This window comes from Balaenoptera acutorostrata, chromosome 1 (assembly GCF_949987535.1).
Source record: "Balaenoptera acutorostrata chromosome 1, mBalAcu1.1, whole genome shotgun sequence".
Classification (NCBI taxonomy): Eukaryota; Metazoa; Chordata; class Mammalia; order Artiodactyla; family Balaenopteridae; genus Balaenoptera; species Balaenoptera acutorostrata.
Window position 1 is genome coordinate 112,717,015 of NC_080064.1, and position 16,025 is coordinate 112,733,039.

General features: G+C 44.2%; 1 protein-coding gene and 1 pseudogene across 2 annotated transcripts in view; one reads left to right on the forward strand and one right to left on the reverse strand.

Annotated features, from left to right (window-relative positions):
* Nucleotides 1–211: 211 nt before the first annotated feature.
* On the reverse strand, nucleotides 212–1,755 carry LOC103020611 (tubulin alpha-1B chain-like; annotated as a pseudogene).
* Nucleotides 1,756–6,559: 4,804 nt separating this feature from the next.
* Nucleotides 6,560–16,025, forward strand: part of INTS3 (integrator complex subunit 3) — a 38,202-nt gene continuing 28,736 nt past the window's right edge. The window contains exons 1-3 of one of the 2 annotated variants that reach the window (XM_007178536.3): nucleotides 6,560–7,316; nucleotides 14,835–14,918; nucleotides 15,901–15,984. In XM_007178536.3, coding sequence (XP_007178598.2) covers nucleotides 7,161–7,316; nucleotides 14,835–14,918; nucleotides 15,901–15,984 — 324 coding nt within the window. In that variant the 5' untranslated portion in view covers nucleotides 6,560–7,160. The remainder of the gene's footprint in view (nucleotides 7,317–14,834; nucleotides 14,919–15,900; nucleotides 15,985–16,025) is intronic. The other variant, XM_007178537.3, reaches the window with a different exon arrangement.

The window sequence follows — 16,025 nt, forward strand, 5'->3', positions numbered from 1 at the left end:
ATTATAAATGGAATTGCCTTTTTTTTTTTTTTTTTTTTTTTTTGCCACACCATGTGGCTTGGAGGACCAGCAGTGAAAACTCAGAGTCCTAACCACTGGACCACCAGGGAATTCCCATAATTGCCTTTTTTTTTTTTTTTTTTCCCTTTCTTAAAGCCTTTACTTTTCAGACATGACAGAAAAATCTTACAGGTACACATGGAAAAGTGATACATGATCACAGTTGAAAGTGAAGACAATCTAGTCAGAAAGCTTTACTCCTGTCAGCTAATGTTGAAGCTGAAGTTCCGAGTATGACATGCTGCAGGGCTGAAAGGAATGGTAATTAGTATTCTTCTCCTTCTTCCTCTCCCTCTCCTTCAACAGCACCCACACCAACCTCCTCATAATCCTTCTCAAGGGCAGCCATATCCTCACGGGCCTCAGAAAACTCTCCTTCTTCCATGCTCTCACCCACATACCAGTGAACAAAGGCACGCTTGGCATACATCAGGTCAAACTTGTGGTGCAGGCGAGCCCAGGCCTCAGCGATGGCTGTGGTGTTGCTCAGCATGCACACAGCTCACTGTACTTTGGCCAGGTCTCTACCAGGTACCGCAGTGGGAGGCTGGTAATTAATGCCAACTTTGAAGCCAGTGGTGCACCAGTCCACAAACTGGATGCTGCACTTGGTCTTGATGGTGGCAATGGCAGCATTGACATCTTTGGGAACCACGTCACCACGGTACAACAGGCAGCAAGCCATGTATTTACCATGGTGGGGGTTGCGTTTCACCATCTGGTTGGCTGGTTCAAAGCAAACACTGGTGATCTCTGCTACAGAAAGCTGTTCATGGTAGGCTTTCTCAGCAGAGATGACAGGGGCATATGTGGCCAGAGGGAAGTGGATGCAGGGATAGGGCACCTGGTTGGTCTGGAATTCTGTCAGATCAACATTCAGGGCTCCATCAAATCTCAGGGAAGCAGTGATGGAGGACACCATCTGGCTAATAAGGCGGTTAAGATTCGTGTAGGTTGGGCGCTCAGTATCGAGGTTTCTACGACAGATGTCATAGATGGCCTCATTGTCTACCATGAAGGCACAGTCAGAGTGCTCCAGGGTGGTGTGGGTGGTGAGGATGGAGTTATAGGGCTCAACTACAGCTGTGGAAACCTGGAGGGCTCGGTAAACGGAGAGCTCCAGTTTGGACTTCTTGCCATAATCGACAGAGAGACGTTCCATCAGCAGGGAGGTGAACCCAGAACCAGTTCCCCCACCTAAGCTGTGGAAAACCAAGAAGCCCTGAAGACCTGTGCACTGGTCAGCCAGTTTCCGAATTCGGAAGATGAGGTCAGTGATCTCCTGGCCAATGGTGTAGTGACCTCGGGCGTAGTTACTGGCAGCATCTTCCTTGCCTATGATGAGCTGCTCAGGGTGGAAGAGCTGGCGGCAGGTGCCAGTGCGAACTTCATCAATGACCATGGGTTTCAGGTCTACAAACGCTGCCCTGGGCACATGCTTGCCAGCGCCTGTCTCACTGAAGAAGGTGTTGAAGGAGTCATCTCCTCCCCCAGTAGTCTTGTCACTTGGCATCTGGCCATCGGGCTGGATGCCGTGTTCCAGGCAGTAGAGCTCCCAGCAGGCATTGCTGATCTGGACACCAGCCTGGCCAACGTGGATGGAGATGCACTCATGCATGGTGGCTACGGGTCAGCAGGCGCAGGCCACAGGAGTAGACACCGGGTCCCGGTTACCCTCCTCGACAAACTGAGAGGCGAGGTAAGTAACGCACTGAGGCGGGGGCGGTGCGGGAGCCACTTAAGTAGCGGTCCAGGGAGGGGAGGGGCTGGCGGGCACAGTTGGTGCCATGGCCGCAGGCCCCTCCCCCCGGCCCAGCGCACCCTCAGTAATTGCCTTTTTAATTTCCTTTTTGGACTGTTCACTGCTGTTGCACAGAAACACAGCTGGTTTTTGTGTGCTGATCTTGTACCCTACAACTTTGCTGAATTCGTTTATTAGCTCTAGGGTCTCTCTTATGGATTCTTTGGGGGTTTTCTCTATATAGGATTGTCATCTGTGCATAGATATTTAACATTACTTCTTCCTTTTCAATTTGGATGTCTTTTATTTCTTTTCCTTTTCTATTTGCTCTGGCTAGAATTTCCAGTATCACATTGTAGTTTTAATTAGTATTATTGCCCTAATGACTGTTGATGTTGACAACCTTTTCATATGTTTGTTAACCATTTGGATGTCCTTCTTTGTGAAATGCCAGCTTACGTCTTTTGTCCATTTTTCAAATGAGTTGTCTGTCTTTTATATATCTATATCTATCTGTCTGTCTACCTATCTATCATCTATCTATCTGTCTATCATCTATCTATCTATCATCTATCTATCTATCATCTTGTGATACCAGTCTTTTGTCAGATATGTGCATTACATATATTTTCTCCCAGTCCATGGCTTGTCTTTTATTCTTTTAATGATGTCTTTTAATGGACAGTTCTTAATTTTAATGAAGTCCAATTCATCCATCCTTCCATTATGATTTCTGTGTCTATTAAGAAATCTTTGCCTGTCCCACTTCACTAATTTTTTAATATTAATTTCAGGAACTCACATTTATCCCTGTTTGTTTTAAATCCTTTCTGTTGGGTTGGCCAAAAGGCTCATTCCATTTTTTCCGTAAGATGGCTCTAGTAGCACTTAGTTGTCTTTAACTTCATTCAAAACAATTTTGTTAGATTGTATGTGACAGCTGTTATATCAGTGTGCATTTAAAAAAAGACTTATCAAAATTGGTGAATTTTTATGTAGCCATTTTAATATTGAAGATGGAAGAAAAAAAGCAACATTTTCGGCATATTATGCTTTATTATTTCAAGAAAGGTAGAAACTCAACTGAAACGCAAAAAGATTTGTGCAGTGTATGGAGAAGGTGCTGTGACTGATCGAATGTGTCAAAAGTGGTTTGCAAAGTTTCGTGCTGGAGATTTCTCGCTGGACGATGCTCCATGATCGGGTAGACCAGTTGAAGTTGATAGCGATCAGATCGAGACATTAATTGAGAACAGTCAACGTTATACCATGCGGGAGATAGCCCACATACTCAAAATATCCAAGTCAAGCCTTGAAAATCATTTGCACCATCTTGGTTATATTCATCACTTTGATGTTTGGGTTCAACATAAGTTAAGCGAAAAAAACCTTCTTGACCATATTTCCACATGCGATTCTCTACTTAAACGTAATGAAAACGTTCCCTTTTTAAAACAAACTGTGACAGGCGATGAAAAGTGGATACTGTACAAGAATGTGGAACAGAAAAGATCGTGGGGCAAGTGAAAGGAACCACCACCAACCACACCAAAGGCTGGTCTTCATCCAAAGAAGGTGATGGTGTGTATATGGTGGGATTGGAAGGGAGTCCTCCGTTATGAGGTCCTTCTGGAAGACCAAACGATTAATTCCAACAAGTACTGCTCCCAATTAGACCAACTGAAAGCAGGACTCGACAAAAAGTGTCCAGAATTAGCCAAGAGAAAACGCATACTCTTCCATCAGGATAACACAAGACCGCATGTTTCTTTGATGACCAGGCAAAAACTGTTACAGCTTGGCTGGGAAGTTCTGATTCATCCACCATATTCACCAGACATTGCACCTTCGGATTTCCATTTATTTCGGTCTTTACAAAATTCTCTTAGTGGAAAAAATTTCAATTCCCTGGAAGACTGTAAAAGGCACTTGGAACAGTTCTTTGCTCAAAAAGATAAAAAGTTTTGGGAAGATGGGATTATGAAGCTGCCTGAAAAATGGCAGAAGGTAGTGGAACAAAACGGGGAATACATTGTTCAATAAAGTTCTTGATGAAAAATTAAAAATGTGTCTTTTATTTTTACTTAAAAACCAAAAGCACTTTTTGGCTTTTAACCCAATAGAATAAGGCCTAGGCATGTAAATAAGCACATTTTTCACTATTAAATATCTTCTTATGTTCAGTTCATTCTCTGATCTCATTAACAACTTTTTCAGTGCAATCTGGCAATCCAGTCTATTAGCTAGTAGTCTCAACTTTATGTTTTTCTGTATATTTTATAAGCATGCCTTTTTAGTCTTTACCCAGATCCTTTCTTTAATTCATCATTCTGTCTGAGGTAGGGAGAAATCCTCCATTGTCACAACCGAAAAGCCTCTCAGGATTATTAGGCATTGGGTTGTTTTTCTCCCTGATGGAGGAACTTTCTGCAGCACTGTCTTTTTTTTTTTTTTTTTTTAACTTTTTTTTTTTTTTAAAGTTTTATTTATTTATGGCTGTGTTGGGTCTTCGTTTCTGTGCGAGGGCTTTCTCTAGTTGCGGCAAGCAGGGGCGACTCTTCATCGCGGTGCGCGGGCCTCTCACTATCGCGGCCTCTCTTGCTGCGGAGCACAGGCTCCAGACGCGCAGGCTCAGTAATTGTGGCTCACGGGCCCAGTTGCTCCGCGGCATGTGGGATCTTCCCAGACCAGGGCTCGAACCCGTGTCCCCTGCATTGGCAGGCAGATTCTCAACCACTGCGCCACCAGGGAAACCCCAGCACTGTCTTTTTAATTTTATTTTTTCTTGATTCTAGGGCCTTATTATTTGATTCTTATTAATGATAACTATAGTTTCCCCTGCCTCCAAAAAAAACTTTCTATTTGCAATCTCAATTACCTTCAACACAGGTAATGCAATCTCAATTACCTTCAACACAGGTTTGGATTTTGACAAATGGAAGGTCTTTTGTTCTAGAAATCAACTAGGTAGGGGCAGGATCAGGGAAGAGCTCAGTTTCTTCAGAGGACAGGAGGAGAATATTTTGAGGTTGTTAAATAGAATAAAGTAGATTTCCATGTTTTGATTTGGGGAAAAAAATTGCCAGGATATAAATGTTAATTGAGCAAGAAGCAAGAAATTGTAAAACATGATTTTATTTTTGTTAAAAGCCAAATGAAAACAACCAAAGAAATAAACTGTGGATACGTGTTTATGCATGTTTGAAAAAGTAGGGGAAGATATACAACAAATTAGTGACACTGATGACTCAAGAGAAGTAAGACTGGAGGGGTGAAAAGGAAAAAAGAGCGTTCACTTCAACTTTAATGTTTGAATTGTTACGAGTTTTTATTACTGACAGTTTTTTTTAAATTATAGGAATTTAAAGTCTTGGGAGACTATATTGATTATAGTCAGATAGGTTTACTAAGGACTTGGGAAATTTAGAAAGTGGCTGAGAGGGTAGTTTAGTAAGATTAGAGAAGTGGCAGGATGTTGAATGGATTAGAATCCATTGTAACCCCTAAAGATATACTATATATATATATATATATATATATATATATATATATATATATATATATATAGGCTAGAGAGGAACAAATTCCAGAGATCTTTTTTTTTTTTAATTTTTGGCTGTGTTAGGTCTTTGCTGCTGCGTGCGGGCTTTATCTAGTTGCGTGGAGCCGAGGCTACTCTTCACTGAGGTGCGCGGGCTTATTGCGGTGGCTTCTCTTGTTGCAGAGCATGGGCTGTAGGCATGCGGGCTTCAGTAGTTGTGGCACGCAGGTTCAGTAGTTGTGGCTTGTGGGCTCTAGAGCGCAGGCTGGGTAGTTTTGGTGCACTGAGCTGCTCCGCGGGATGTGGGGTCTTCCCAGACCAGGGCTCGAACCCGTGTCCCCTGCAATGGCAGACAGATTCTTAACCACTGCACCACCAGGGAAGCCCCCAGAGACATTTCTAAGAAAAAAAATCAAACAGCCTTTAGTGACTGAATATCGGAAGAAAATAATGTCAAAAACAAGCTTCCACACTGGGCTGCTGGGGGCAAATGCTGACACGAACACAGATAATACAGGAGAACAATGTAGGGCTTCCAGAAGCCTTTCTAATAATGAATCCATGCACGATTCTAATGAATCAGTACACGATTCTAGTGCACAAGTGGGCCCATGAACTTTTTTTTTTTTTGGCAACGTCCGGCTGATAACTGCATTTGCATGAACGCATACACTGGCTTGTGTGACGTAGTCTTAGCTCCGGGAGCTGGCTCCACACCATCCGATGACACTTGCTCTGGGACTGCTTAAGAGTTAGGGCTCCACTTCCTATGAATTGATAGTGAATGCACTATCAATTCGTAGCTAGCCTTCGGGTTTCCCAAAGCTACCTAGGAACAGCGCCAGGTTCCCGTACCCACCCTAGCTTCCGAATAAGGGAGGAAAAGAGGGCGGAGACCAGCGCCGCGCACGCGCTTTAATACACGCAAGCGCAGCCTCTCTCCTTCCTGATAATCTCTCACACCCACCCCACCTCCGGGAAGTCGTTCCGCCCCGCCCTCCGAGAGCAAAGGAGGGATGCAATTGGGCACGCGGTTGTCCATCAGGCCGGTGTCTCTCCTGCTCAATACCATTGGCAGCCCGGGAAAAGGCCAGCGGGCCGACGTCGGCCTACTCCTTCGAGACTCAGCGCCACCGCGGAAGCCGCTATTGGCGGAGGCCAGGGACCGCGACTGCTCACTTCCGGCGCGGGCCTCCACGATTCCTCCCCCTCCCCCGCCGTCGCCCTTGGTCTTCCCACCCCCCGCCCTTCCACCATGGCCGCCTCTGTGTGGTGTAGGGAGAAGCTGGTCCTCCGTGTCCTCCTATAGCGCTTACTGCATCACCCTCACTCCTGGGGGCCGGAACCAAAGGAACCTCGCTCCCCAACCCTTGGGGCACCAGCCAGGAAGGTTTCCTACCCCATGCTTCAGGGGCAGGACTCCTCTTTCCCCCACCTCCTGAGGCAGAAACTTAGGGTTTTCTTTGCTTCTCTTAGGGTCAGAAGGCAGAAAGGGCTGCTCTTCCACTTCTTCAGGGACAGAAGCCTCTCCTACCCTTCCCGTAGGGGTGCAGACCCTTACCCCAGCATACTTAAGAGCTAACGGTGTTTCCTCAGCACTGCCACTCCAGAGGCAGGACCTGGAGGCCCGTCTGCCTTGCCTCCTGCACAGGAGCGGCCCGTCGGAGAGGAGGGAGGAGTGGAGAGGCCAGGGAACCTTTCCTTCCCCTCCCCCACTTGTCCCTCTTGCCCCCCAGTCCCTGGCAATCCCCAATTCCCCCTTTCTAGGACTTCCCATCCATCCACTCCCTGGCCTTTTCCCGTCTCCCGGCTGCAGCCATGGAGTTACAGAAGGGAAAGGGGGCGGCAGCAGCAGCAGCAGCAGCAGCTGCTTCGGGAGCAGCGGGAGGTGGAGGAGGAGCGGGAGCAGGAGCCCCAGGAGGGGGGAGGCTGCTACTTTCAACCAGTTTGGATGCCAAGGATGAGTTAGAGGAGGTAGGTGTGGGGGGGTGGGGAAGGGAGTTAAGAAATGGGGTTGAGGAGGGAAACTGGAGCGAATACGGGGTGGGGGTGGGGGAGGAGGCCTTCACGTGTTTTCTAAGACAGCACAAACACTGCTATAGACTTCCTGCTCGTGAAGGAGGAAGTGAAGGAGGAAGTGTGGGCCAACTTCCTGGACAGGTCGAACAGCAACAGCAGCTGCTAGTGTGAAAATGGGGGGGGGGCGCGGGTGTTGATCAGGAAGGGATACAGACAGCATCCAGATCAACTGAATTTATTTTTGACATTCCTTTCCCATTACAGGCCACAGCTATTATTAATAGTTACCCTGTTTCATCTTAGGTCATATATTGAGTTGAGAAGTAATATATGTGTGTGTAGGTATCTGGGGGGCTGAGAGGAGCTTGCAGTAGACCGTGGACCCTCCTGTTAGACAGTATTGACTTCATGTAGACACCGTCAATTGCCAGTGATGTTAACTGGGCATTTAGAATGAGTGAGGACTTAAGGAAAAGTGAGTTGTGTTTTGTTAGGTAGTGGGGTGAGGTGCGGGGTGAATGGGACCTAGGGGACTCTCCTTCAGAACCAGATAGCACACACACAAAGGAGAGAACACATAGATGCTGAGAAAGAGGGTAGGGTGAGGCGATGCAGTGGGCCTGAATGGAGATTTTAGACTACTGAATAATTGACCTGACCCTCCCCGACTTGTTCCTCTTACCCTGTCCCTGACAATCCAGAGTTGATCATTTATCCCTTTCCACTGCTATACATGAAAAGACATACTTAGGAATATGAGACCCAGAAGTGGGACATGATTGCTGGACTGTTTGCAAGACCTAATGCATTTAACTTAGTGGTTATCCAGGGACAGGATGAGTAAATTATTAGGCTCTGGCTCTTCACTGGCCATTTCCCTGCTTCTAACTTTGTCACTGCTCTTTATCAGATGTTAGAGGGTGGTCAAGCAGCTAGGTGGAGTTCATAGTTTAAATTTGAAAAAAAATGTTGGTGCAGATACAAGATGGTGGAACATACATGCAAAAATGAGCTTTGTGAATCAAGGAGCGGCTGGATAGCAACTTTGTGAATTATCCATCGCAAGTGTCTGTTCACAGACTGGCTGGCTTCCCATCATGCTTCTCCCCCATAATTCTATGTGCATTTAGATGAATCAAAGTTTGTTTTCTGCTATTGTTTTTATCAGCTAAGGTAGATATAATTAGGAACATAAACAATACTTCTAAAAGTAATGTATTCCCAAAATAAATACAAGTGACTTTGCCAGGATTGCCTGGCAATTTAAATTATCTGCTTTTTTAGAAATGGCCACTGTCATTGTCAAAGTATTTATTGAGCCCTGTGTTCTAGCACTGAAACTCTAGAATTGTAGCAAGAAAGTCATTGACTACCTTTGATCCCTACACCAGTTGGGTGGAGGGGAAGAGACCCCAAGGGTGGTGGAACTCTGTTTATTCCCCACCCTGATTGCTGGAAAGGTCGTCCTGCTCTAATTTGTACCACAGCATCCTGTTCTGAGTAGTGACATGTTTGCTAGTAAGCGAAATGATATGGCAGAAGGGGACCACAAAAGAGAGGAAGCATTTATTTTTTTGCTTTTTTGGACTGTCTTGAGAGTGAACTTTCAACTGTTTCCAGAGTGAAGGGGGAGGGAGGGTCTCCTTTTTTTTCCTGATATCCTTTGTGGTGTAGTTGTTTCCCAGAATGTGTCGGCCTCCCCTCTTTCCTTCTTTGCCCTTTGTTCTTTGCATTTGAATTTTCCAACAAGCCTTGCCACTGCTTTTAACCCCATGTATGTGGTTCCCACTAGACCAGAGTGTCTCTAAGGTCAAGACTATTGGTTTCTTCCTTTGGGTCTCCGCACAGATCTCTGCACACAGAAGTTATCAAAACATGGTGTCAACTGATCTCTGCTTGTTCTGGCTTGGTTATTTTCCAGCATAGGCCCACCTATTGCCCAGGAACACAGAGGCAGTAGCTTGCTGACCAGATATATACTTACTCTGTGCTGAGTCTGATAGGAAAATAGAATGAGGAAGACCCAAGGCCTGCCTTCCAGAGCTTATCGTCTAAAGACTGAGTTAACACACTCACAAGAAAGGTAAAAACAAAAACCCCGCGAGGGTAATGAAGAGACTGGAGTCATTACAGCTGGGTGTGATGAGGAAAGGCCCTTAGAGGCCTGGAGCATAAAGCACTGGTGAAGAGCATCCCAGGCAGGGACTGTGCCTCTTCTACCCAAGGGAGCATTTGTTGTATCCTTTCTCCTCTTTGGCCCTGTTCTTCTCTTTGAATGGGGAATTCTTGCTCATCTCCATCCAGATTTGAGGAATGAGATGAAAATAGTGCCAAAGATTGGAGGGGTTTAGAACATGTAGCTCCTAGTTTCACAAGGCTTCAAAGCTCCCGGTCACTCCTCTGTGGAGAATGACCCTGTCCACTTTGAAATCAGGCTAAAAGCAGGAGCTGTGGCCCAAACAAGTTAGAACTTCCTCTTAAGCTATGGACAGGTCTCAGGGTTGCATTTGGTTAGAGGTATGTCCCTTCTAGGTTTTCTCCAAGGAGTAATTCACGTCCGGTCTGTGAAGATTCTCCAGGGAATGGGCTTTGAGTCACCTCTAATTTTTTTCCCCTTAAATCCTCATTTCATATAAAAGTGACTCTTGGTTGTAGAATACTTGGAACCCAGTTTGTTCAGTAGTTCTTTACTAATGTGGGTCCTTGGGGATTTTGTAGGTCAGATCATATCTTCTTTTCCTTAAGCCTTTGGATTTTAGTCCCTCAAGGCCACTGACTTCCCATAAAGGGGCAGTATTTAATATACAGTTGTTGTTTTTTTAATTAATTAATTTATTTTTAGCTGCATTGGTCTTCTTTGCTGCGTGCGGGCTTTCTGTAGTTGCGGCGAGCGGGGGCTACTCTTCGTTGCGGTGCGCGGGCTTCTCATTGCAGTGGCTTCTCTTGTTGTGGAGCATGGGCTCTAGACATGCGGGCTTCAGTAGTTGTGGCTCGTGGGCTCTAGAGCGCAGGCTAAGTAGTTGTGGCTCGAGGGCTTAGTTGCTCCGCGGCATGTGGGATCTTCCTAGACCAGGGCTCGAACCTGTGTCCCCTGCATTGGTAGGCAGATTCTTAACCACTGCGCCACCAGGGAAGCCCAATATACAGTTTTTAACAAACTGTGTATTCACCTGGCCGAGGGAGGGGAAACTGAGAGGTTAGAGCAATCCTCAGACTTCAGTCTCCAGCTTCAGGTGTATACTTGCAAACTAGAAGACCTCCCCGCTTTCCACCCCCACTCCATCTACTGCTGTTGTCATGGAAACCATGGTCAGGTAGTTTTAGTACTAGAAAAATTATTTTAGAAGCTCCTAGAGATGGTAAATATTTACTCAGCTCTCTGAGGTGCTGTTGTGAAGGGCTTACTCTGAACAGAGTCGTTCTGCCAGCAATTGTTGGCAGCTGCGTGTGTGATTCCGTCTTTACTAAGGGCCTCTGGAGACTGGGGGGAAGAGGGGTACTGCTACTTGATTGTAGGGATCTGGCTTCCTGCAGCCCTCTTTGAGGGGATGTGGTCCTTCAGTCATTCTGAATGATTTGTAATTAGTTCTCCCATCTCTGTTTGGAAAAGTAGTTTCTGTAGTTCAGGAAGAGCAGCATCTTTTATATACTTCTATTGCCTAGGAAGGACTGACCCTCACATTTCTTTCCTCATTGCTTTTATCCACGCCTCCAAATTCTGGACTCTCCCACTTTCTACATCCTTAGCTGGGCCTCCCTGTTCCAAGAGGCCACTTTTATTTCTTGACTGGGCAGTGACCCATAGAATTGACTCAGGCCTCTGAGTGGAGCTTAGAATATCGAGGAGAGGCCTAGAGAAACCTGGTTTAGTCCAAGGTCTCTGTGTTACATCATAGCTAGAAACTAGGCCACCCCATAGGGCTGTGTATCCAGCTTTGTGTGAGGACCTTGGTGCAGGGTCCATCCGTCAGACCTCCTCCCCTCTCCCGTTACTCTTCTCTCATAGAAGGCAAAAGTAGGAGAGGAAGCTTTGCAGCCTGGTCAGGGACTTACCCATGTCCTGTAGTAGGAGGGCTCGGTTTTCAGGGATCTTTGAGGACATGCCATAAGAAGTAGTGGCAGGGGGCGTTGGGGGGGGGTGGTCTGGTCCTCATGGACTTAGTTGTGTGATCACTGAGCTTTTTCACAGATGGAATAGAGTCTAATTCAACTGAGGCTACCTGCTAGGTGCTTTCACGTATGTTATCTTGTTTAATCCTCAGAGCAACCTTGTGATACAGGCTTTGTCTCTATTTTTCAGGTAAGAAAACCAAGGTATTATAAGTAAAGGATTAAATAAGTCTTGGTAAGTTAAGTAACTCACCTAAGATTAGCCTAAGACTTGCCAGTGGTGGAGGAATCCTCTTCCTTGCTTGTCAGTTGGCTCCTCAGCCAGCTGCTCTTTTGACTTCCCTTGCATCTCTGTTGATTCAACAGATATTTCTTCCTTTTAGTAGGAAGTAATATCTAGGGTTTTAGGATGCTGTGCTGCTGCTTGCTCACCATCTTCCTCCACTCTGAAACTGTTTGTTAAGCCAGGCTGGGTAAGCAAGGCCTTGCAGAGCTCCCAGCAAGAACACCCTGGATTTAGCAACTGGAGGAACTGGTCCTCCAGTCGTTGATAACTATCTTAGGAGGAGAGGGATAAGATTTAAAAAGAGAAAATACAACCTGAGGTTTTTTTCTTCCCTCCCCCTATCTTATAGGAGCTGGGCTAGGTAATGATGGATCTCAGAGTTTGTGGGAGAGGTGGGTTGTGAGATTTACAACTCAGCTTTCCTGTGATCTCACAGCTCCTTTTCACAAGTACGCAGGTGCTGTTGATTAAGGCTAAGCACGCTTATCTGACCTAATTTGGAGGATAGTCAGACCTGATGCTGGGTAGTGACGTTGTCACACCTGGGTGGCTTTGGGCCTAATTCAGGTTGAATTTTTGTGGCTATGGGAGCTCCTTGTCTTAACACTCAGTTCTACTTTGCTCTTGGGTAGGGACGGACGTAGGCAAACTCAGGATGATGGTCAAAGGAGAAACGTGGTGGTCTTTCATTCCTAGACCTCTTTCCTGTTGTCCTTATTTGTCGGTTCTTGACAATGTGGTAGTTCTCAACAAGATGTTTTGTGATGACCTTTAGGATTGGGGGAGGTAAATTGTCTGCCTTTGTCCCTGTTTTGCTAGCATCATTATCACTGGGAATTGGGAAGTGGTTTTCTTAAACAGTTTTGGGGTTAATCCTCAAGATAAAATTTTAAAAGACTCAGGAAGTAGTTTAGGTGGTAATAATGGAGAGGCTCACTGACTTAAATGAGCTACATTTTGTCAATATTTTCTCAATGTTTAGTATTAAATGCTTTGGAACAGGATCAGTGACTTAAGATCTCCTTGGAAGGTTGAGCACATGCTGTCTTAGAGTTAGCCTTTGTAATTAAGAATGGTCCTTGGATGGACTTTAATGCAGCTCTCCCCACCTTTGTTTGACTAGAGACCCAGGAAGGTTTTAGTTTGGCCTTTTGTTCTTCATTAGTCCTTTTCTTTCCTACACTCATTTTTTTTTACAAGTTTGTTTTTATCTTTTTGGAGCGACATTTCAAACATAAAAAAATAGAATAGTGTAATTGCCCTGGAGCCATCACTCTGCTTCAGTACTTATCAGTACATGGCAATCTTGTTTTATCTCCCTTTAGTCTCCTCTGGATTATTTTGAAGCAAATCCAAGCTGTATCGTTTCATCTGTAGGTATTTCATATATATGTCTATGAGAGATGGACTTTTTTCTTTTTAACATAGCCACAATATCATACCTAAAAATATTAACAATAATTCCTCAATGTAATAATATACTCATTGTTCAAACTGACTCTCTCATAAATTCTTTTTTTTTTTTTTAAAGGTTTTTTCCTTAAGTTCCTCAGGTGCTTTATTGGGTTTTGGGGGGGTTTTTTTGCCCTGTGGCATGGCTTGCGGGATCTTAGTTCCCCAACCAGGGATTGAAACTGGGCCCACAACAGTGAAAATACAGAGTCCTAACCACTGGACCACTAGGGAATTCCCATAAATTCTTTTTATAATTGGTTTTTCAGATCAGTAATCAAACAAGGATCACCCATTTGTTACATTCAGTTGATATATCCCTTTAATTTTTTAATAACTAAAATAATTTCAAGCTTAGAGAAAAATTGTAAGACATAGAACTCTCATATACTCTTCACCCAGATTCACCAATTGTTAACATTTGCTGCATTTGGTTTTTCATTATCTCTCTATATACATGTTATTATTTTAACGTTTTGAGAGTAAGTTGCAGCCGCAATGCCACTTAAGATATAAATATTTCCGGGAGTATTTCCTAAGAACAAGGATCCTCTGTTACATAATCCCTGTTTTATTATCTAAGTCAGAACATTTAACATCGATACGTTACTCTTATAGTACATATTCATATTTTACCAGTTGTCCCAATAATGTCCATTATAGCAGTCCAGGATCACACATTGCATTTAGGTGTACTTGCATTTAGGTGTACTATCTCTTTAATTCTTAGTCCTATCTCTGTCCTTCACCTTAAACACTTTGACAGGCCAGTTATTTTATAAATCTCTCTCAATTTGGGTTGTCGAAATTTCTTCATGATTAGACTGAGATGATTCATTTTGGGCAAGAAAACCATAGAAGTGATGTTTAGCCTTTTCAGCGCACCATATCAGAGGCACGTATGTCAGCTGTCAGTTTGTCTTGTTATTCGGGATATTAACCCTGATCACTTAAGGTTAAGGTGGTATCCTTCAGGATTTCCTACAGTTATTTTCCCTTTGTAATTAGTAAGTATTTCGAACCTATGTAAATATTCTCTTGTGAAAGTTTTCCTCTGGTTTTAGCATTCATTGATGATATTTGCCTGAATCAGTTATTTTTCCTGTCATTCCTTCTGCATTTTTAGTTGGCATTCCACTGTAAGGAAGAGCTTTCCCTTTATTTATCATGTATGTACATATCTATCTATCAGCACGGACTCATGGATTCTTATTTTATTCAAGGGGTTGAAATCTTAAGGCTCTTTTTTTTTTTTTGGCCACGCCTCGTGGTTTGTGGGATCTTAGTTCCCCTACCAGCGATCGAACCCAGGCCCCAGCAGTGAAAGCACAGAATCCTAACCACTGGACTGCCAGGGAATTCCCTTAAGCTTCTTTTAATACATGGGGTTCTCCCTCCCTGCTTTTTTCCTTGCAATTTAAATGTTAAAGAAATCAGGAAGCCTGTCATGATTTATACATTCTGGACTCTGCTGATTATATCCTCATGGTGACTTGACTTGTAAACTGGTAGTTAGGTCTAGAGACGTGATGAGATTTAAGTTTTTAAAAAACTTTATTGGGGGCCAGAAATACATCACAGGTGGTGGTATGGAGCACTCTGAATTTTTTCTCACCCCTTCACAGAGGTTGGAAAGATGTATGAGCATTGTGACATCGATGACTACTGGTGTCTCAGAGAGAGAGGCCAATGACGCCCTCAATGCCTACGTGAGTATAATACTCTCCCCGTACCCATTTCTGCTTCTTTGAAAGCTTTCAGACATGATCAAAAAGATGGAAAGAAAGAAAAAAAAAAAGATGGAAAGACTTCAGTGGTTAAGAACTAGGGGGTTGAAGTTAATGTCTTGGTTTCCTGAACCAGGCTTCCCAACTCCTCTCTTTCTTTCTTTTATTTATTTATTTACTTTTTATACAGCAGGTTCTTATTAGTTATCTGTTTTATACATATTAGTGTATATATGTCAATCCCAATCTCCCAGTTCATCCCACCACCACCCCCTCTCCCTCTCCTCTCTTTCTTTCTTAATGTGGGAATCCCATCTGTTGGAGCCTTAGGTGTCTTTGAATAACAACTTTAAAAAATAACTCATCGTTCTGTGGTGGCTTTTTTCTTTGTAAATCATTCTCACATATTTGATCTTTTACATTTCTTAATCAGTCTGTGAGGTTGAAAGGATTTAAAGTAATACATGTAAAGGATTTAGAGTAGTTTCTGGCACATAGTGAATGTTCAGTAAATATTTCTTACTTGTTAGTAGTAATTATTCTTATTATGTCTTCACCTTACAAATATCAGAGGTTCAGTGATTTGCCCAAGGTCTTGACTTGGTAGGTGCACTTGTTAATCCATGAATGACTGTTTGCAGCTCCCCCTCTACTAAAGCCTGTTAAGGTCTGGTAAAGGTGTGGAGTAGGGTTTTTTTTTTTTCCTCATTTTAGACACTCTTTTTATTTTCTGCCTCTATCCTTCATCAAGCCTTGGAGAAAGCAGTATGGATCCATCCTTTCCCTCCACCTCTCCCCTAAAACAGATGCCCCATCACTTTTAGGAGAAGGAAATCATCAGATTTAAGAGTTGATGATTCTCCTTTGCAGGTCACTCAAGAGTCCCAAATTTTCTGGGAGCAGCTGTGCTCAAGAACTTTCCTCCTGTGAGTGACAACTAGTTCTTTCTTTCCTCATATCCCAGGTATGCAAAGGCCCCCCCCAGCACGAGGAAATCTGCCTGGGCCTCTTCACGCTTGTCCTCACCGAACCTGCCCAAGCCCAGAAGGTAAGACTCCCTTCTCTGGACCCACACTCCCTTCTCAGATA